The following is a 22,751-nucleotide window of genomic DNA, read 5'->3' on the forward strand; positions in this document are numbered from 1 at the left end:
AAAAATTGAAAAAGAAGAAGAAAATGAGAAGAGGAAGAAAGAAGAGGAGGAGAAGCAGAAAGAAGAGAAAAAGAAGAAAAAGGAGGAAGAAAAGAAAGAAAAAATTGAAAAAATGTCTGTACAGAAATTAAGAAGCTGGTGGAGAAATAGAAGAAATTAGAAGAAGAAACCCAAAGGCCCTTTTCAGGCCACTCCAATTTCTCGAAAAGAGATTGACTTTCAATTGCCTACCCTTTTTTATTTTTTATCTTTTTATTTTTTTATAAAAAAAAATAGAGACCCCTCCCTGTTTTAATTTTTGCCTGTTCCCTTTCCATAGACCCATCAGGTTGGGACCTTATTAAAATAGGGTCCCGACCCTGTTCCATCACCCCTTGACACTCAACAGACCCACACTCTATTCCCATGTTCAATTCCCCTTGACGCTAGACAGTCCCACCCTGTTCAATTCCCCTTGACGCTCAACAGTCCCACGATTTATTCCCATGTTAAATTCCCCTTCACGCTAGAGTATCCCAGGGGTTTCCGTAATGTTAAATTTTCCATTGACGCTAGAGTGTCCCAGGGGTGTTTTTAATGATAAGTCCCATTGACGCTAGGGTATCCCTATTCACTACTGTTATATATGTAGGACATATTGTGGAATATAAATTAAACCTCTACAAGTTAAGGTCAGGCTATGTTAGAATTCCCTGTGCCTATCAGCGAGAAGCAACTGGTGCAATTTTAGGGCATGGTTGGATATTATCAGAAGGTTTGCTCCAATCAATGTTTCCCCTATTGCTTAACCTCTGACCAATTTATTGAGTAAGATATCCAAGTTTCATTTATGTTTGTCTTTGGATTATATATTGATATCATTATTACCTGGAGGTAGACAAGTTTATAGCATGTTTATAGATGGTCAGTTCAAGGTCTATTTAGTTAGAAATTAGGAATCTTCTAGAAGCGCGTTGTTTACGAATTTGATGGGAACATGACCTTCATCATGGCTCTGTTGTTGTGTTTTAGCTTTTTATATTGATTTTGTAATTTAAGAAAAAAATACTCCTATATTATCATCCAAAGTGATAATAATAACAATACAAAGAAGAATAATGAAAATAATACTTTATTTATAGGCAAGATATAGGATGACCATTTAGTTAAGAACTATGTGGCCCTCGTAAGGAAAGAGTAAAACAATGTACATCATACAAACAATATTAGCAATTACTGTTTAGGTGAGCATGTCTTTATTAAATATAACAACTAAACTGTATTAAAGTCTCAGGAACATAATATCCTTTTCTTCATCTGTAATATTTTCTGCAGGTTTTACTGGCAGTGGAAGCTTGTTCCACACAACTGTACAAGAGTATTGGAAACTTATTAACTGCTTTCCATGGTTTGGGTGTATAATGGTTTCCATGTGATGCTGATCAAACGCAACCCAAATTTTTTGATTTGATTGTGTGGATGATCATGATGAAACCTAACAGGGATCCTTTAATATTAGCTAATATTATCAAAATCTGTTCAAGTCTCCAGAGTGGTAACAAACGGGACCAATTACATCCTAGGTAATCTTATTAAGATGTAAAGAAGGACTCGTAATCAAACTCATCTGAGACATTTATGATTCAGTATAAGCCATTAATGAAGTACGGTCAAACTCTCTTCATAAATTTAGTCCTAGCATGTTTAGCTTATTGTTTATCAACCAATTAATCATGACCACTCGGGAAGTTTTCTTCATTTAAAGCTCTTATGTTATCTATAATACAATTTATACATGAACTTGATTAGATAAGTCCATATAACAAACTTTTAAAAATCTGTTTCTAAGGCAAAATGAATGATATACAATACATGATGGACAAAGGATGAATTAAAATACCCTAAAACATCTTGCCCTATGCCTAGGACAACTTAAAAATACAAAAGTACTGAACATTGTGAACAGCACCTCAAGAACTAACTTAATTTGATCAAAACCTTCCAACCCTAATCAAGCTTTGGAACCCATAAAACTTAGATGACTTCTTAAAACATGTTAAGCAGTAAAAGGAGAAATGTACCACATATGAACAGATGACATTGGTATGCAAACTATTTAGGATAATAATAGCTAAAAACTTAACGTCACAAAACACATTTTTACAAAAGTAACACTTTTAAACACCTGTACAAAATTAATTATATTCCATTAATAATTGTTACAGTAATAACCGTATACTTTCCACTTTTGTAAATTCTGGCTCTTTGGTTGGGCAGGTCACTTGTATTTGAAACTAGTGAATTTTCAATAAAGTTCTTATATGAATATACCCTACCTCCCCCTGCACCACACCCCTAGCTCATAATGGATATTAGTCTATGGGAAAATAAAGCACATAATTCTTATGAAGATCGTGAGCAAAATGATTGACATATTTTCTGATGTTCAGCATAATATATGTTTATTACCCTTATTTGGGAAAGATATGAAGATTTTTCACCCAGACAAGTCATGTTACACAAAGGCAAAATCAAAGTGCAACATGACTTGTCACAGGAAAGCCAATCCATCAAAACCACAGGACAAGTTGTACTAAAGAAATTGTGTATTTACAAATGGATAACAAGGACAAGCATTTAAGAAAAACAAAATATTTCACTATTTGCATCTTCAGATAAAAAAAAATATTTATTACGTTTCATGACTATCTATCAAACATGTGGGACTAACTGCACTAATGAGAATGCATTGTACACTACAGTGGGATAAATGGGCAGTGACAAAAATTGCAGGAGGAAAGTGAAATATGCACCATTTCAAGTGATGCCCATTATACTATGTTTCATGGCAATCCATCAAAAACCGCGACTAGTTGCATTAACAAGACTGAATTACATCCTGCTGCAAGACAAAATGGGCAAAACTGTCCCAAAAAAGTTGCATGAGCAAAATGACTTGTCAGTTTGAGGCGATTACCATGATCTTTACCAAATTCATGTCAATCCATTAAAAACACTAAGACTAGTTGTGCTAATGAGATTGCATGATGGAGGGATGGATGGAAGATGTTTACTAACTATATATATATATATATATATATATATATATATATAAAGAATATAAATCACATGGTAATAAAAATCCTTTCAAGGGCACTGGATCCAGCAAAGTATCACATGCATCAGGGATTTATTAAGATAAATGTAATAAATGACAATGAACAGTGCAAAACTAGTATCTAGCTAGCCTGAGCACTTTTGACTCTTTAATGAGTCTTTATCAAAGGCAAATACAAAACATAGAAAAGACAACAATGGAAACCAAAAAAACCAGTTTATGTTTGCAAAACTTTCATGGCTGTTTCTGCAGAATTAAACCTTTTAACTTTGTTATGTTTCAACTGGCTTATTTCAGCTTGTTGCTGACCCAGAAACTGAGCCATAATGACATCTGTAATTTTATGTAAATTTATGTAAGCACAAATTATATCCTGGATATTTCATTGTGACAGTAGTCATAGGCTATTAAGCAAATTTAGAGAATTAATTAAAAGAAAATGTTTCAGCTGCAAAAGATAATTTTTTTTGTGCATAGTTGTCTTTTTCTAGTCTTCTTGGTTTAAACTGCTTAGTTTCAGTGTTTTAAGGCGACATATCCAGTAAGATTCCTTTATTCCTTTTCTTTCCTAGTTTGGGGACTCCAGTTAGGGGGTTGTGAACAATTACAACATATATATATATATATATATATATATATATATATATATATATATATATATATATATATATATATATATATATATATATATATATATATATATATATATATATATATATATATATATATATATATATATATATATATACTTACACATGGTTCTATCCGGGGTTTTCACGGGTTCTTCCTCCACCATTAATACTGGCCGCCATGTATAGCCTATCGTGTGCTGAAAAATGGCATTAAACCCTACAACAACAACAACAACACCTCCACCTCCAAAGAGAGGGGTATAATGAATAATGAATAAGAATCAATGATAGTTATTATCACTAGTAAAAGTTAAATCTGGACCCTGTGGAAATGTTTTCTACTGGCTATAAGTGTCCAACATGGTTTTTGATGTAGACATTTTGATAATTTAGGCAGGAAAAAATTAATATTATCATTTACACTTTAACAGTTTATTGTAACTCTGAAAGACTCAGCTGCAAAAGATGAAACTTTCCCATGATGCACAAGGTTTACAAGTATAATGGCTAAAAAATGGAAGCTGAATACAGGATAAACAGATCTACATGCTATGTAGGCACGTGTTTTACAGATTCTACTTTCAGGATAATCAATTCAAGAAAATGTTCAGGATAATCAATTCAAGACAATGTTTTAAGATTTGAACTGAATAAGGCTGTTCCTCGGTAATGCAAAATGATGTAGCAATAATGAGACATGAAACCATTTGCCTTTGTATTGGTCTAGCATCATTATACAAGTCTTTATGTCTTATGTAAAAATTAGAAACATACCTACAAACAAGCACTGTTGATGTGGCAAGGAATGTTATCAAAAATTCCAACGAAATATACAATAACTCATGTTAATTTTGGAACACCAAAATGAACCATTAAAACAGGCAAGTGTCTTATTGGGACTGAATATTAAAAAGAATATTGAATACACATATTATTTCATGTACAGATAAATGATATCAGAGTTGCCACTAAGACTGATTTCAGTCAAACTGTCAATTAGGGTTAATTAACTGAAAGACATTATTTTGTACAAAATGCTAATTATCATCATTTGGAATAACATACAAAAATAATGTATAACATTTAAATGCAATTAAATTACATTTACAGATTGTGATGACACATCCGCTGTACATTTTGATGAAGACATATTGATTCCTTACAAAAATAAATTCAATTAAATGGGGCAAAGGAGCCCGATGTTAATGTGAACAAAAGGCACAAGGTAATGAAAACATTTCAGTTGAATTTCATTTGGATAAACTTAAAATTTCCTCCAGTAAAATCCTGAAAATTGTGAGCCACATTAACTCCATAAGAAATTTCATAGAAACTGTCAGCTGTATTACTCTGAATTTTCCAATAATACAATTCAAACTTTACAGTTAGAAGTTAATGATATATGTGTATCGATTTGGCTTCAAAACTTAATTTGCAAAAACTAGCATTTACATTCTATCCCTTCTTAAATGAAGAATGCCATTTTAGTGATAAAATTATGGTGGTCATATTTCTTTAAGGTGAAAAAATAAGAAATGTACATACATGAAATATTCTTGAATAAAAATATATTTCAAACAAATCCTCATTAGCAGTATAACTATACACAGTTATGTTCACAAGCAATCACAATAACAATACCCTTTGAATAATCATAAAACAATGACTGTTTTGAACAATACATCATCACCATAGACTGTTTAGAACAATCCATCATAAACATTAACTGCTTTAAACCATATATCATAAACATACTGTTCTGAACAACTCATCATAAACATAGACTGTTTTAAACAAGCCATCATAAAACAAACTGTTTTGAATAATCCATCAAAAAGAGACTGTTTTAAACAAGCCATCATAAACATAGACTGATTTAAACAAGCCATCATAAACATAGACTGATTTAAACAAGCCATCATAAACATAGACTGTTTTAAACAAGCCATCATAGACATAGACTGATTTAAACAAGCCATCATAAACATAGACTGATTTAAACAAGCCATCATAGACATAGACTGATTTAAACAAGCCATCATAAACATAGACTTTTTTAAACATGCCCTCATAAAACATACTGTTTTAAACAAGCCATCATAAACACACTGTTTTGAATAATCCATCACAAAGAGACTGTTTTTAACAAGCAATCACAAAGAGACTGTTTTTAACAAGCCATCATAAAACACACTGTTTTGAATAATCCATCAAAAAGAGACTGTTTCTAACAAGCAATCACAAAGAGACTATTTTGAGAAAATGTACCTTAATCCTAATGAGAAATTTAATGATGGATCCGGCACCAAAAAATAAGTAAAAATAAGAATCTTGCAAACTTAAAAAGTTCAAAAAAGTTTTACAAAACAGTTTTCCAAAGGCTAAGCTGTTTTGCCTCAAATACAACATGCATGTAAATGTGTATTAATAATTTTAAAAGTTACAAAAATAGTTTAGTACTATACATCTAGCGGAAATACTGGACAACAATGAGCAACCTTTAGTAAAAAATATGGTTAAGAACACCCTACCTACAATAGTTTGAACAAAGAACTTTTCAGTTCATGCCTTCTGCATCAGTCTTCTTCATTAAAAATAGTACAATGCTTCTCTCTGTTTCTTAAGAACACACAACTGAATTAAGTACAAAAGTCTTATTCCAACATCTTGCATTGTAGCAAATATGGCATTACACAACATTATTCCTTCAATGCCTGTCCTTATTAAAACTTCCATGACCCAGGGTACAAAAATCCCAGACTTTCCTGAAAACTAAAATGCCTTTACTTATCCTTAACATATGGAAACCAATGACAAATATAAAAGTCATTATAAAAGTACATAAATCATGCAAACACATGTATTTGATTATAAGACAAGGGACTCCACTTAAATAAAATATACATTATAGGGCTGTGACCTTATATTTTGTTAAAATTGTTAATAAAAACAAACTAAAACAAGAAGTATAACTGACAAAATAAAAATTAAGACAGGCTAAATGCTAATGCAAGTAGATGCATGAATGCTTCTAGGTTCTGAAATAAGAAAAATAAATTGTCAATGCATGATGCTTGTCAGATTGTCAACAACATCTTACTAACCAAACAAGAACAAAAATAGGGACAAAGAAAGAAGCATTTTAAAAGTCCCTCATGACCTCTGTTTTTCGAAGTGTTGTTGTGACAGATGGATTGGCATTATTTTCAGTGAAATCATTTTTGTTCGAAACAGTATATAATGCCAAATTTAAATAAAATACTTTGTGATATTTTTGTTCTAAATAGTATCTATTGAAAAAATACTCCAAGATACTTTTGTTCTAAACTTATCTAATGCAAGAACACACTTTGTGATATTTTTGTTCTAAACATTATCTAATGAAAAAGAAATACTTTCAGATATTTTATTCTACTTAAACCTTAAATGTGTAGCAGGGAAAAGATTAATCATCACATATATCTTTCATTAAATAGTAATTAAAAGCCACAAAAGTGGGGACAAAGAAAGAAGCCTTTTCAAACTTCCTCATGACCCTTGTTTTTCTAAGTGTTGTTATAACAGATGGATTGCATTATTTTCGGTGAAATAATGTTTGTTCTAAATGGCATATAATGCCAAATGTAAATAGAATACTTGGAGATATTTTTGTTCTAAACAGTATGCGATGCAAAAACAAATACTTTGAGATATTTTTGTTGTAAACAGTATCTAAATGCAAAATTTTACTTTGAGATATTTTGTTCTAATTAAGCCTTATATGTAGAGTAGGGAAAAGATTAATAATCTCAGATATCTTCCATCAAGCGATGTTGAAAGTCAGTTGAGATCACATCAGTCTGCTGATGAAGTCCTTAGTGCAAGGACATAAACTTCAGGCTAGTTTTCTCTATTTTTGTGTATGTATTTGAATGTTAAATACATTGTTAAATATGAATATTACTACACAGTTAAGTTTTCACTAAAGCTTCATTTGATATATACTATAATTGAATTAATTATGAAAGACGAATATATACTTAAAAACTTCCACCATTGTTAGCAATTACTTTTTTATACCTTATCCTTATTTAAGACTGATAATGCCAACTCAAACACTATAATATCTCCGGACTATAAAACCTACTGTATTTTATGTAATGTATCATACACAAAAAACAATTATTAATTTGTGTATGAAAAATTATATGTAAAAAATACATAATGGTACAAAGATACAAAGTAAACATATTTTGTCTCATTCTGCTCTCAACTCAAGAACCAACTTACAATAAAAAATAAAAGTACTCAAAAACTTTTTTGTTGTTATTAGTGAACAAGAGAGAGGATAATGTCTCAGTGTGCAAGCTCATCTGCATTTAGAGCATATGTAGCTGTTATGTTGTGCAGTGTTGGTAAAATGATTAAGATGGTTTCAGGCCAGGCCCTAGGGCAAGGCAAATGAGGCAACTGCCTTTGGCCTTGCGCTTTCAGGCACCCCACGCTGCTGATGGAAATCAATGCCCCAATGCAATTTTTTTGCTTGCAGCCATGCTCATTGCTTGCTGCCTTGGGTCCTGCACATCTTAGGGATGTTTCTGGATGGTATGAACATTTATTAGTTATGGGTATTATTTATTAGCACATTTTACTCAATGATACGAGTCCACATTGTGAAGAAATTAAGCATGTATTGTTAAAGCAACAATAATCTTATTATCAAATTGCAATACAAAAAATAAAGAACTAAAACCACATTTTTGTTAATGCATGCGAGCGTGTGTGTGTGTGTGTGTGTGTGTGTGTGTGTGCATGCAAGAGAGAGATAAATGAAACAAAATTTTGACACTGCACAAGACCATATTTATTCAGGGCGGTTTTTATTTGTAGCTTTTGCAAAGAGAAGCAAGGCCATATTTTCAGTTACCTGACAGTTGTGATAATCATCATGTATTACGACCCTACAAAATATATTCCAATATGTCTGCAGACATTATCATTTTGTTCATTCTTTTATCTCTGGCATAAATTAAAAAATTCACAGCTTACAAAGAGTCTCTGTCAGAGACCTCATTAAAAGTGGGCACAATCTGCAATCCATGAGATATGATGTGACAACTGACACACGTCAGAGGCACAAGGAAAAAAAACATGAATTCTGATACTGGCAAATTATCTATAAAAAGTGTAGCTTGACTATACCAATAAGAAATATATACAAATATTTATCAAGTGTGATAATTTTAGAGTTCTTTTCAAGGTGATGACTATATAATAAGCATGTAATTAAGTATCAACAAAGATATACTTCCAGGAAAAATATCCTCTGTATGTAAAAGAAAAATTTGCATACATTTTACCCTTTACCTTGTATAAGAGCTTTTTGATGCCTGTACCACATTGTCAAAGAAATTGCTATCGGATGCCTGTACCACATTCTCAAAGAAATGCTATTGGATGCCTGTACCACGTCCTCACAGAAATGCTATTGGAGGCCTGTACCACATACAGAAACGCTATGGGATGCATGTACCACAACCTCAAAGAAACGCTACTGGATGCCGGTACCACATCCTCACAGAAACACTATTGGATGCCTGTACCACAACCTCAAAGAAACACTACTGGATGCCTGTACCACATCCTCACAGAAACACTATTTTGATGCCTGTACCACATCCTCACAGAAACACTAATGGATGCCAATACCACATCCTCAAAGAAATGCTACTGGATGCCTGTACCACATCCTCACAGAAACGCTATTGGATGCCTGTACCACATTCTCACAGAAATGCTATTGGATGTCTGTACCACATCCTCAAAGAAACGCTGGATGCCTGTACCACATCCTTATAGAAACGCTATTGGATGACTCTATACGATTCACAATTAAGTGCATCTTGGATGCCTGTGCACCATTCACATGGAAGCATGTTTTGATGCCTTCAGTAAATTTGTCATTCTGAGATAGTTATCTTGGCACCGCCATTGGGGAAAACCCCCTATATATAAAATATTACAGGCATTTAGGCATTTAGGCAGGTTTCTCACATACCAATGTTAGCCAAGCCTGTGACTCGAACTCACGCAGCAGAGGTGAGATGGCAGTGATCCATAATGGTGAGTGCTTTAGATCACTCAACCACTCGGGGCCCCTGCTTTTTAAAGTATATAGGTCATATTCTCCACTTTTCAAAATGGTTGCCATGGATTTTGTTCACACTTTCTTGAGTTTCGACGATTAGAACTATATTTATGAAGGCTTCAATAAGTCATACATAGGCTCTGATATCAATGCAGGCAACAGTGATTTTTGATAATTTATCAAATTCTGACGATTAAGTGACACACAGGCCTCTTTGCGCTGAAATCAAGTAATGTGGGTAGAATTTTTTTAAAAGCAATAGATGTATGGAAATCCTATTTGAGAAAGAGTTAGGAATTATGGTATTGTATCAATTCATTTCAAAAGTCTATTCAACAGAACATTGCAAGTATGTCTAAGATAACTAAAGAATCTAGCATTAATCAGTAGTTTATCATATTCATTTGCAAATATAATAAATGAGAGGAGAGGAGATGAACCAAGACTAGAAGCATATAATGCTTACTTTCACAGATAGGATTCATATGGAGAAGAGAGTTCCAAAGTTTATAGTGAACTTAAAATTCCTGATTTGGCACTCAGATTTGCTCAAGACTGTTAAATTAAAAAAAAATGTAATCAATGGAGCATTAAAAGTAGATTACTGTAACCTAACTTTGCTTGTGGTAGTACTCTCCAAACAGATCTTTCTACATTCAATACTGTAAATAGACCAGTGTCAGTGAAACCCGACTAAAAGTAACAATATAACCACTAGAGCATATTTTAATTGGGTCACTTTGACCTATATTTGTCTGTGGAAGGCAATACCCTCCAATATAAATACACACATGAAGTATCAACACTGTAAACAAAATGGTGTCAGAGAAAAACTGAGGCCGATGACAGAAAAGTCTTACTTACGCTTCACAGTCAAGAAAAATGGGAGGAAGCAAACATGTGTATATCTGTACTGTATTTATCAACACACACACATAAGTATATCTTATGTTTATGTATTGGAACAAGCAAAACATCATTTATACTTTAACATGAAATACAACAATACTGAGTGAGTCACTATACCTGATTGATTGTTTAAATGACTATTTGTGCCTCTCTTCAATGTAGCATCTCACATATGGCAAGTTGTGTGTATGTATGCGTCTGGGTGATCAACTACTATTATAATAATAATATTAGTACATAAAATGTTTATCAAAAATAACTTTTGATATTCTGAAATTGTTAATCAATATGAAAAATATTTTTACAATATACTGCCTGGCAAAATCATCTTTACATTTTTTTATAGACTTGCATTTACATATGTACTGCACATAAGTCAGCTTCTAAGAAAATAAAGCAAAATTTAATGTGATCCCTTTCTTCACAGAAACATCATGGGTTAGAAAACTGCGACATAAATGTTTGTGTGTGTAATGTTATAATTCCTATTTAGTCCAAAACCTTTATACAAGTCAATGTACTGCTGATGAGGATTAATCATGACCACAAGGAAAATCAGAGTAGGTTGTTTCCTCGTCACTCTCTTTTATTATGCTGACAAGTTCATCCAAACGGTCCGCCAGTCGTAAAGTTCTTGCCTCTGGGCTCTCTTGCAAGTCATCAATTACCTTCAAATAGAGATCAGGATAAATGCTAAGTGAGATAAATCATTATCTGATGATGATGATCATGACAATAATCAGCATTTAAAATCTATACTTAATACCATCGCCTTCACAGTAAGATGTATAGCAAATAAGTATTATATCTGATTATATACATGATGCAAATTGACTTTTTCATCACAACTTTTATTAATTTTACTGGGTAATTATTAAAAATCATTCACTAGTTAATTTTCTGTTGTTTGTGTCAAGACTCAAATGCATGTTTAATATGTTTAATAGCAATGAAAGACTGCACCATTTGTGTGTGTTTGTGTGTTTGCATGTGTGAGAGAGATTTTTGTTGTTGTTATGGGGTTTAATGAGATTTTCAGCAAAAGATATAACTGGTGGAGGAAGAACTCAGGAAAACTGCATGATGAACTATGTACCCATGAGAACCTACACAAGCTACAAATGCCCTGTGGAGAATACTTTATCTCTGAGAGGAGTTTATTGAAGCAAATCATCTGCATAACTTGCAAAACTTTGTCACATGGCTTCACAACACATATGATTTGACAGTTTACATATTATAATGTAAGAGCTCAAAAATGATTTCTCCAGTTACAGCTCAGCACTGTGTATTCATTTGTCAAGTAAAGAAACAATCAATAAAACTATTTTATTTTCTCCAATATGTAACAGGTGCAAATTAATGTTGATTATTTATTTACATAATACACAGAATAATAATACCATTACTAGACCATATCTGTTTTCTGGGTAATGGTGGAAGAAACTCAGTTTGCAATTAATTAATCGGTTAACATATCACATGTTTTTTGCAAAGCTACAGACTGTGACAGTGAATATATAACCAGTCTCATCTTCATGTGGCCTCTACTTAGATAATTCCGTTGAATATAATGTAAATGCTTCAAATCAAGGAATTCATCTGCAGCACTGATATTACAGACTTGTGATTTGTTTAACATAGTTCATATGCAAACACATGCTAGTATTATACTCTGTTGAATAAGTCATATGTCTAAGAGAACAGTGTTTTCTAAGTCAGTAAATCTGATATCTAAGTCAAATTGACTTTCTCTTGTTGTGAGGGTATTGTACTAACAGAAAATAGGATCATCTGGTTTGATGATTCCAGCATGAACAGAACTTGAGAAAGTCAATGAAGTATGAAATATGAGTCATGGTGACCTACCTTTAGCATTCATCAAAATGAACTAAAATAACAAGACAAAAACTTGACTTACATCAACCATAAAGTTGTCAATGACTTTGAAGATCTCATACAATGCTGACATTTTACTGTAGGCCAACTCTTGGTTTTGTTTCTGAAATAAAAAAGGCAAAATGTCTTTCTTTAATCTTATTGTACTAAAGGCAACATTTTGACTTATTCTGGATCCATACAGAAGTTTACACATGTATGCTTGGATGAATGCAGCTTATCATTTCACTGAAACACTAAATAATTTTCCATGTAAAAGTATCAATCTTTTCTTGAACAAATAGAAAGATTTACATTTAAATTATTCAATATTCAAATTATTTTCATTTCAATTGGTTCTGGACTAACATGTGGGATACTTTGGGGGAGGGGTAAACTAATTTTTCTCATGTAATATTACCTGATGCTGTTGCATAGCTTACTCTTTTCTGGGACAGATGGATGATGAGAATTCATACTCCCAAAAAGGTAACTTTCCAGAAATATTTTGGAAATCATCCTTGTGACATGGCACATGCCCAGTATTCCTCACCCTTTTCCAAGGGCATATATACACCACTTGTGGGGGATCACAGTGGAGTGGGATGAGGGAATCTGACAATAGCAATAGATATGCTATTACATTATTAAAATTAGTTCTACACCCCCACCCCTCATTTTAATATCAGCAATTCGTTATCTGTTATTTTGTAGATGAATTTGCCAGATCAGTCGGAGGCTGATGACCCACTAAACTGGAAAAGAAAAAGAAGAATTACTAACCCTAATGGTAGAAGTGTACAATACTGTAAGATTGTATCCACTTGGATCACTTTCTGTGCCACAATTATGGGCCCCAGACAAAAAAATTGTGTTTACTTTGGTGCACATCGGAATAAAGATAGATGGAGGAGAGAAAGGTAGTGTGGGATCACTGAAAGGTGGCTTCCTCCAAAGACAAATGAGTTAGATAGGTCCATGAGGTAGCAATGGCTCAAACCTTATGGACTTTAATAAGTTCTTTCAATTGTCATGACAATCCACCTCTAAACAGTGGAAGCAAAAATATCAGCCAAGACTTTTAACGGAAGAAAACGATAATTCCTACTCTTTGTTCTCCCTTTAGAGGCTGTCAAACAGAAATGTACAGCCCCAACTGGGTATAGAAGTAAATTTTGATCATCCCCAGCACAGATACAACTGAGACTGGGATCTGTAAAGGAAGTGAAGCTACTGAGGAAAGCTTGTTTTTTTTTAAAGAAACTGACTCATAAATGCTACTGGACCACAGACAGTTCAAGTTCCATAGACAGAACATGAAGCTCACTGCTTTGTCTCAAGGATGCTAAGGAAAGCAATAAAACATCTTGAGGACAAGGTTTTTGAACGACGCTTCACCAAAGACTTAAGGGGGAGGGGGTCAGTTAAAATCACAAGACACGAGAGATTCCATCTCAGCATTAGAGTCTGAACCACGAATTTTTTGTAACTCAAAATATTTGATCAGAACAGCAATATGAGATTCTGAACTAATGGTCAGGCCTATTGAAAATTTGTGTGTATTCGAAAGGGCTGCCCTATTACCCTTGATATTAGAAACTGAGCACTGTCTATCTTCACAAAGGACAAGAAGAAAAACGGCCACTGTGCTCTAAGATTAGAACATTCTTTACTGCACCAGTTGCTAAAGATTCTCTACTTGGCATCATAGACCTTGGATGTAGGGTGTCTATTGGCCTGAGCGATGCACTTGGCAATTTTGTTTGAAACCTTGTCCTGGTGGATAGATCATTTGGGATGAGTCAAGCATAAGGTGAGAATATGGGGTCTGTTTTGTCGTGTGGAGCAATATCCTTGGCTGGTCAATCAGCAGGTCAAGAAGATCAGTGATCCATGATCATTGGGGCCACAGATAGGCTCAAAATGAGCTCAGTAGTACCTGTAGGATCATCCTGAAGGGTGGGAAGTGAACAGATGATCCCACTTCCTAAGTGTTCTTGTCTGTGACTGAGGAAACATAAATGTGAAGATTGTTGTTTAGCCTTGTTGCAAATAAGTCCACCAAGATCCTTGAGGACCATCCTGTCCCTCCTTGATGGACTGTCAACCAAATTATTCTATTTTGTGAAGAATATAGTGAACTCAAGGGGTAATCCTTTCCAATTTTTCCCAGTCAAAGATGTTTAAAACCTCCCTGCAGCGAGAAGGAACATATGTGCCTCAAATTTACCTGAGGTATTACTATGACAAATGTGTTGTTGGAGGAGACCATCATGTGGACATACCCCTAATAAGAACACTGTCCTAATTTCCAAATTGTTGACGTGGATGGCATACTCTTCTGGGAACCATAAACCCTGAAGAATTGGCCTGTCTGGCTCCAGATAAATGCCACACCATGAATATGATGCATCTGCAAAGCAGAAAGGAGTGGGGTTTGGGGGCATGCATTTGGTCTCTGACAAGAAACTGGGCAATATGATCTGTCATATGATGCAGTTTTCATTTTGCTAGGAGACACTGGTGGAGGTGCAAGTGCAGTCTGTCTAGAGGAACCAGGTCTGCTGCAGAGTTTGATGTTGCTAGAAGGAACAGAGCTCACAAGGTCTGGGCTCTGAGCATCTTTGTCTACTCTTTCCTGCAGGACATGGACTAATCCCCTTTTTTGTCAGGAAATTCATCCCCATGAATATAAAATTTTGAGATTGAACCAGTTCGAATTTCTCTAGGTTCAGTAATAGACGTAGTCTGGTCACAATGGAAAAATTTCAAGCCAGATCTTGTATGATGGACTGTAACCAGTCATTGGGGATCAAACAGTCATCAAATATACTGGAGGATTGGGATCCCCAGTGACAATGGGTGGATGATAACTTCTCCCAAAAAAGCTCAGACTGTGCAAGCTAGGTCAAATGGCAGAGTGCAAAAGTGTAACACCTCTCCATCGAAGCAAATCCAGTTGAGGAGGAAAGATTGGGAGGTGAAGGCATGATTTGTGCAGGTTGATGGAGACCAGCAGAGACATTAAGTCTTAAGGTATTCATGACAAAGACTGACTGTCTCCATGTTACCATTATCAATAATTATTGCAGAACACAGCCATTGCTGCTTGTGTTCGGAATCAAGACTTACATAAAATCTATTTGTTGTATTATCAATGGTTAGTCGATTTTAATTCAAACAAAATCAAACCAAACACCATTTCAAGAAAATCACAAAAGGAACATTGCTCACAATTATTAATGAGCGATAGTTATAAGGAATGTCACTTTTCATAATTTCTTGGGCCTAAGCCTGGATGAAACTCTATCTTGACATATAAATATACCAGAAAAAAACTACAAAAGCATTGGAAATGTTACATATACTACGAAGTTTGGAATTCACTTTCTTTATTTCATCTTTACATAATCTATTTTTGGAGCACAGTGATATTATTCAGGTTATTCCATGGACTCAGTATAAAATGATACTGAAAAAAATACAGACAAGCAGGAATCATGTGCAAGTCAGCCGAATCTACATCATATGCTAGAATATCAGAGGAGGTAAAAACTTTCAACAAGATGCTACAAACAAAGATATCATTTTTCAAATGCAACAGGGTACAAGTCCTGGAAACCAGTAGGGCCTTAGTTTTTAAATGCACCCGGGTGCAAGTCCTGGATACCAGTGGGGTCTTAATATTTTCAAATGTTCCAGTGCAGGAGTCCTGGAAACCCTGGGGCCTTAGTTTTTTTTAATGTACCAGGGCACAAGTCCTGGATCTCAGTGGGACCTTAGGTTTTTCAAATGTACCAGGGCACAAGTCCTGGAAACCACTAGGGCCTTAGTTTTTAAATGCACCTGGGTGCAAGTCCTGGATACCAGTCGGGTCTTAATATTTTCAAATGCACCAGGGCATGAGTCCAGGAAACCAGTGGGGCCTTAGTTTTTTTAGTGTACCAGGGCATGAGTCCTGGATACTAGTGGGGTCTTAGTTCCCACAAGTGTCCTGCAGGTTAGTAATAGCCATCTTTGTGAGATTTAAGGTGTAAGAATGATTGCCAACTATCAATTTTCCAGAGCTGACATTCAGGAAAAACTATACATATCACATAAATTATTTGTACTGAGAAAAAAGAATTTATTTTTCTATGTCCTGATATTTACATTAATGAATGAGGACTGTATGCCGTAGGCAATTAAATATTACTTATTTTTGTTTGATGATATTTGACTGGGTTAAAAAATGGGCAGTTGGTTATCTTATTAATTCCACAATCAAATATATAATCATTCATCCTTTTCAAGCAAAAACTTGAAAAAAGGCATCTTTGCATATTTATTTTTTTCCTTTCTTTTTTCTTTTCATTTCTGAATACTTTTAAAAAGTTAAAGTGATCTAAACATTAGGTGTAAAAAGTTACTTTTGTGATATGTCAATGTTAATAAGCAAAATCTACACTTAAGCATTGTAAACCTTGATCGTCTGGATTTGTACTTTAGATGTATTGTTAACCTAGATTGCCTGGATTTGTACTTTAGATGTATTGTTAACCTAGATTGCCTGGATTTGTACTTTAGATGTATTGTTAACCTAGATAGCCTGGATTTGTACTTTAGATGTATTGTAAACCTTGATCGTCTGGATTTGTACTTTAGATGTATTGTTAACCTAGATTGCCTGGATTTGTACTTTAGATGTATTGTTAACCTAGATAGCCTGGATTTGTACTTTAGATGTATTGTAAACCTAGATAGCCTGGATTTGTACTTTAGATGTATTGTAAACCTTGATCGTCTGGATTTGTACTTTAGATGTATTGTAAACCTTGATCGTCTGGATTTGTACTTTAGATGTATTGTTAACCTAGATTGCCTGGATTTGTACTTTATATGTATTGTAAACCTTGATTGCCTGGATTTGTACTTTAGATGTATTGTTAACCTTGATCGTCTGGATTTGTACTTTAGATGTATTGTAAACCTTGATCGTCTGGATTTGTACTTTAGATGTATTGTAAACCTAGATTGCCTGGATTTGTACTTTAGATGTATTGTAAACCTAGATAGCCTGCATTTGTACTTTAGATGTATTGTTAACCTAGATTGCCTGGATTTGTATTTTAGATGTATTGTAAACCTAGATAGCCTGCATTTGTACTTTAGATGTATTGTAAACCTAGATTGCCTGGATTTGTACTTTAGATGTATTGTAAACCTAGATTGCCTGGATTTGTACTTTAGATGTATTGTAAACCTAGATTGCCTGGATTTGTACTTTAGATGTATTGTAAACCTAGATAGCCTGGTTGTTGTTGTTGTAGGGTTTAACGCCACTTTTCAGCACAAGATAGGCCATACATGGCGGCCAGTATTAATGGTGGAGGAAGAACCCGGAAAAACCCTGGAAAGAACCACTGGCCCACGAGAAGCTACTGGCAAGCTTTCTCACATAACCACATTAGCCGAATCCGAGACTCGAACCGACGCGGACAGACGTGAGATGGCAGTGATCCGTAACGGTGAGCGCTTTAGACCACTCAGCCTCTCGGGGCCCCCAGATAGCCTGGACTTGTACTTTAGATGTATTGTAAAACTAGATAGCCTGCATTTGTACTTTAGATGTATTGTAAACCTAGATAGCCTGCATTTGTACTTTGGATGTATTGTAAACCTAGATTGCCTGGATTTGTACTTTAGATGTATTGTAAACCTAGATTGCCTGCATTTGTACTTTAGATATATTGTAAACCTATATTGCCTGGATTTGTACTTTAGATGTATTGTAAACCTATATTGCCTGGATTTGTACTTTAGATGTATTGTAAATATGGCACATTATCCAACACTAATCTTTCCTGTGGAATAAACATAAAACGAGTCTGGATTCCTTGTTTAGTTTGAGGAATACTGAAAAATATCTGTAGAAATAACCTGATGCTTGAAAACAGACAAGTTTAAAATTAAGCATTTCTGCTAAAGCCTTCCATGTACTTTAACCATATCTATTTATCTGACAGCCACATGTTATGGAAACCTATCAACCTTCTCCACATAAATATTTCCTTTCTAAAATACAGGTAACAGCGACATATTCAAGTTTAAGTATTTCTTGGATATCCATCCTGTGCTCTACTTGCATTCACTCAAATTGCTCCACACAATTTAATTGACAGTGCTTTAAAAATAATATATTCCGTTGGCTAAACAAAGCTCATAGAAGATGAAAATCCAGGGGCCATAGCTCTTCTTGTGATGACATCGAATGGTGGAAATCTAACTCATTCAGAATCTCATCAATATAAAGGTGCATGATAACCTTTCATTAATTTGGCATATACCGTATTTACCATTTATACTGGGCCACGATAAAATATATTTTTTCTTCTTCCTGTCCCAGAACTTATGATAAAACTTTTTTTCACTTAGGTCATATGTCCCAAGATGTAAGAGATGAAATAAATTTGTATTGCATTTGTGCTCCCCCCCCCCCACTGCAAGATGCAACAAAATAAATAAATAAAACACTTATCTGATAATAAAAAGAATGAAACTAACCTTATATTGTTATCATTTATTCCTTTTTTTTCAACAAGAGCATTAAAGAATAAAATATATCCATGAAATCCATATATGTAGCATAGGCTTCCATACTGTACAACGTATTGCCTATGTCCAATAACACATGCCATTTTGTTCATTGACATGAACATTGAGCAACAAATTGTGTGTGGTTGTGCTCGAAGGTTTGAATTTGTTATCTGACTGAAAACTGGATCCAAAAAAATCACAAACAAGAAGGAAATAATCAACCAATATCTTGAAGACAACTGTCATTCATACATGACATAGTATTAGGTGCAAAAAAATCAAGACTGAATTATATCCAGGTCTACTGTATGACAGTATCTTGCAAATAAAAATCATTATTTGAACACACTTTCACTTGAGTGTAAGTGACAATCTTTTTGCCAGCATGGGTTACAAAAGTATCATTACTATTGACCCACAGACATCAATGCTCCTTTGTATTAATCATAACTACAGATGCCAAGCAAATAGAAGCCTGGGTGGTGAATAAACACAACTGGCAGCAAGCAGTAAACTCCTTCTTCGAACCTACTGACAGGACATAAAAGACAAAAGGTTATTTTTATTACAAATCAAACTGACTGCAGAAGCCGACTTTTGTTATTTTATTTTTAAAGGACATCACTACAAAGGTTATCTTATTGCAAAGCAAGCCAGCATCAGAAGCCAACTATGAATTCTTTTAAAGAAGCCAAATTTTTTTCTTTTCTGACTATACAAAGACGGCCAAGATATGGAAGCAAACATTGGTTCCTTTTTACTGGTATTCATGGGAATTCTCAAAATAAATTGAAACAATGGAACAAATTTTAAAGCAACACAATACAGTGCTTCTTGAATGGATGTTGATGACCCAGCATCACCCAGAATATTTGGAGAAAATAAAATCATGTGATGAATTCATGAAGGCCAGAAGAGAAAGAAGCAGACATTTTCGCAAACGAGAGGGAAGTAATCAACCAATATATTGAAGACAACTGCCATTCATGCATGACACGGTGTTAGGTGCAAAATAACCAAGACTCTATCATATCCAGGTCTACAGTATCACAGTATCTCACAAATAAAAATCATTATTTGAAAACATATTCACTTGAGTGCAAGTAAAAATCATTTCATTAGCACAGTTTACAAAAGTATCATTACTATTTACCCGCTGACATCAATGTTCATTTGTATTAAATGTAACAGTTCTACAGATGCCAAGCACATAGAAGCCTGTGTGGTGAATAAACACAGCTGGAAGTGAGCAGTAAACTCCTTCTTCAAACCGTCTAACAGGACATCAAAGACAAAGGTTATTTTTATTACAAAGCAAGCCAACCTTGTAAGTCAACTTTGGGCACTCTGAAGCCATTTTTTTTTAAAGGATATTGATACAAATGTTATTTTATTGCAAAGCAAGCTGACATTGGAAGCTGACTATGGATTCTTTTAAGTGTGCTTATTTATTTTTTTTAATATATAAAGACGGTAGAGATATGGAAGCTAACTTTGGTTCCTTTTCACCGGTATTCATGGGAATTTTTTAAATAAATTAAAACAATGGAACAATTTTGAAAGTGGCACAATATATTGCTTCATGCATGGACATCGGTTACCCAGCGACGCCCAGAAGATATGGAGAAAATAAAATCATGTGATGAATTTGTGAAGGTCAGAAGAGAAGCTGATGATTTCACTGATAATGTGATCATTAACATGGATGAAATTCTAGTGTACTTTGATGGCATTCTTGGATGTACTGACGATAAGATGGGGGTCAAAAGTGTGAGGATTAGACTGGTGCATATTTGAAAAAAATCTGACTTTAGTCCTTGCAGTTTCTGCTTCAGGTGACGTGTTGCCTCTAGCAATTTTTCATGGTATGAGAAAGCTAAAAAAACATATTCATGTACCAAAAGAATGGATTGTTCATGTGCAGGAGAAGGGTTGTGTTGATGAGTTGTTGCTGCAATGGATTAACGAGTTTTATCTCAAGTACAGTTTTATATTTTTTAAAATAAAATTTCAGTTGGAGTGCATTTTATGACATGTAATTTTCGAATGATTTAAAAGGTGTCCCACAACTTATGACTTGAAAAAAAAACTATGTGTCCCAGAACAGAGAGTGCAAAAAAAAATTACTTTTAAAATTAATTTATGGTGTCCCAACATATACGGTAAATACGGTACACAATATTCCTGAATAAAGTTATGCTGTGGAAAGCAAAGTAAGGGGGATGGGTAAGCAGGTGCCATAACTCTTCTAAGCTATAATATGGAACACTAGAATTACACCTGAGTCTAAATTAGTTCAACTGGTCTCATCATTATTAAAGAAAATTTGTCTGACATCCAACAAAACTTAGAGGATGAGCAATCTGGGGCCATCACTCCTGCAAATAATGCCATGGAAATCATAGTGATTCAAGAGCTCATTAACCTGAAGCCAAATTCAAAATCTGGTTGAAATCCAACACAATTTTATAAATTATATTGTGGAAATAGTCATGAGAATTATCATGGAGCCACAACTCTTCTAAAACACACACTGTTTGAGACGATGTACACCACAAACTGTATCAGAATACTCTAATCAGTTTCAGAACTATGCTGAGTAGATGAGTCTGCTGTAGTAGATAAGTGATAATGAGGGGAAAAGGACAATAACTCTGTCATACTTGGACTTGACAAGACACCCAAGCACAATAGACAAATAATGAGGGGAAAAGGGCAATAACTCTGTCATAATTGGACCTGACAAGACATCCAAGCACAATAGACAATATACATATCCTCCACCTGTCATGGTTTATACCCTTAATGTGAATTTCATCAGAAGCATTATAATATTGTGAGAAACTACTGATGTCACAAAGTGTTCAGCTGAATTGATTTAATTAATTTGTCATTGAAAAGTGTTTATATTTTCTCTAAATCTTTTGCAAGCTATTGTTTTTCTGCTGGCTGTCAAAATTTATGTGTATCTAGAAGTTTGTCCATGATCTGTGCTCCTGTAATAAAGGCCATATGACATACGATTGGAATGTGACAATTAGATTTTTTTTTACCTCCATATTAAAATAATCCAATGAAGAATTTCATAATGCATATTTTTCTACTGGACTTACTTTTTAAACATGATATAAAAAGTGTATGTTATAGTAACCAAGAATTTGCAATGCCTCTGTCATCTCAGAAATATCTGTGGTGGGTTTCCTACTAACAAAAAGGGTAAAGAAAACCAACATGCAAATAGTGGCCCTGGTTTTAACAGTTAACACTCACAGCTGGGTTACAAATTTGATGCAAATATGACATCTGATAAATTAGACAATTTTATTGTATTTCATTGGATTTGAATTTTAGTATTTATTTAAATCTCATTTCATCAATCATTTACTTTATAAATGATGTCAGGATCTTAAAATAAGTGCATAAAGTCATGAGAAATATGACACACGAATCAAGGACAGGCATAAAATTAGGTCAGTCAATGATACCAAATGACATCCAATTATGTGTAATACTTGTATAGCTATGCTGGTTA

At 34.2% G+C, this 22,751-nt stretch overlaps 1 protein-coding gene across 1 annotated transcript in view; it reads right to left on the bottom strand.

The window, feature by feature from the left end:
• Nucleotides 1-10,481: 10,481 nt before the first annotated feature.
• The window catches only part of LOC149788897 (plexin-A1-like), a 110,698-nt gene continuing 98,428 nt past the window's right edge, over nt 10,482-22,751 (bottom strand). Inside the window, exons 19-20 of the mRNA XM_089975024.1 lie at nt 12,687-12,767; nt 10,482-11,433 (exon numbers count right to left, since the gene is read on the bottom strand). Coding sequence (XP_089831150.1) covers nt 11,299-11,433; nt 12,687-12,767 — 216 coding nt within the window. The 3' untranslated portion in view covers nt 10,482-11,298. The remainder of the gene's footprint in view (nt 11,434-12,686; nt 12,768-22,751) is intronic.

The sequence above is a fragment of the Sinohyriopsis cumingii genome, chromosome 11, assembly GCF_028554795.1.
Source record: "Sinohyriopsis cumingii isolate HCF-2022 chromosome 11, ASM2855479v2, whole genome shotgun sequence".
Lineage (NCBI taxonomy): Eukaryota > Metazoa > Mollusca > Bivalvia > Unionida > Unionidae > Sinohyriopsis > Sinohyriopsis cumingii.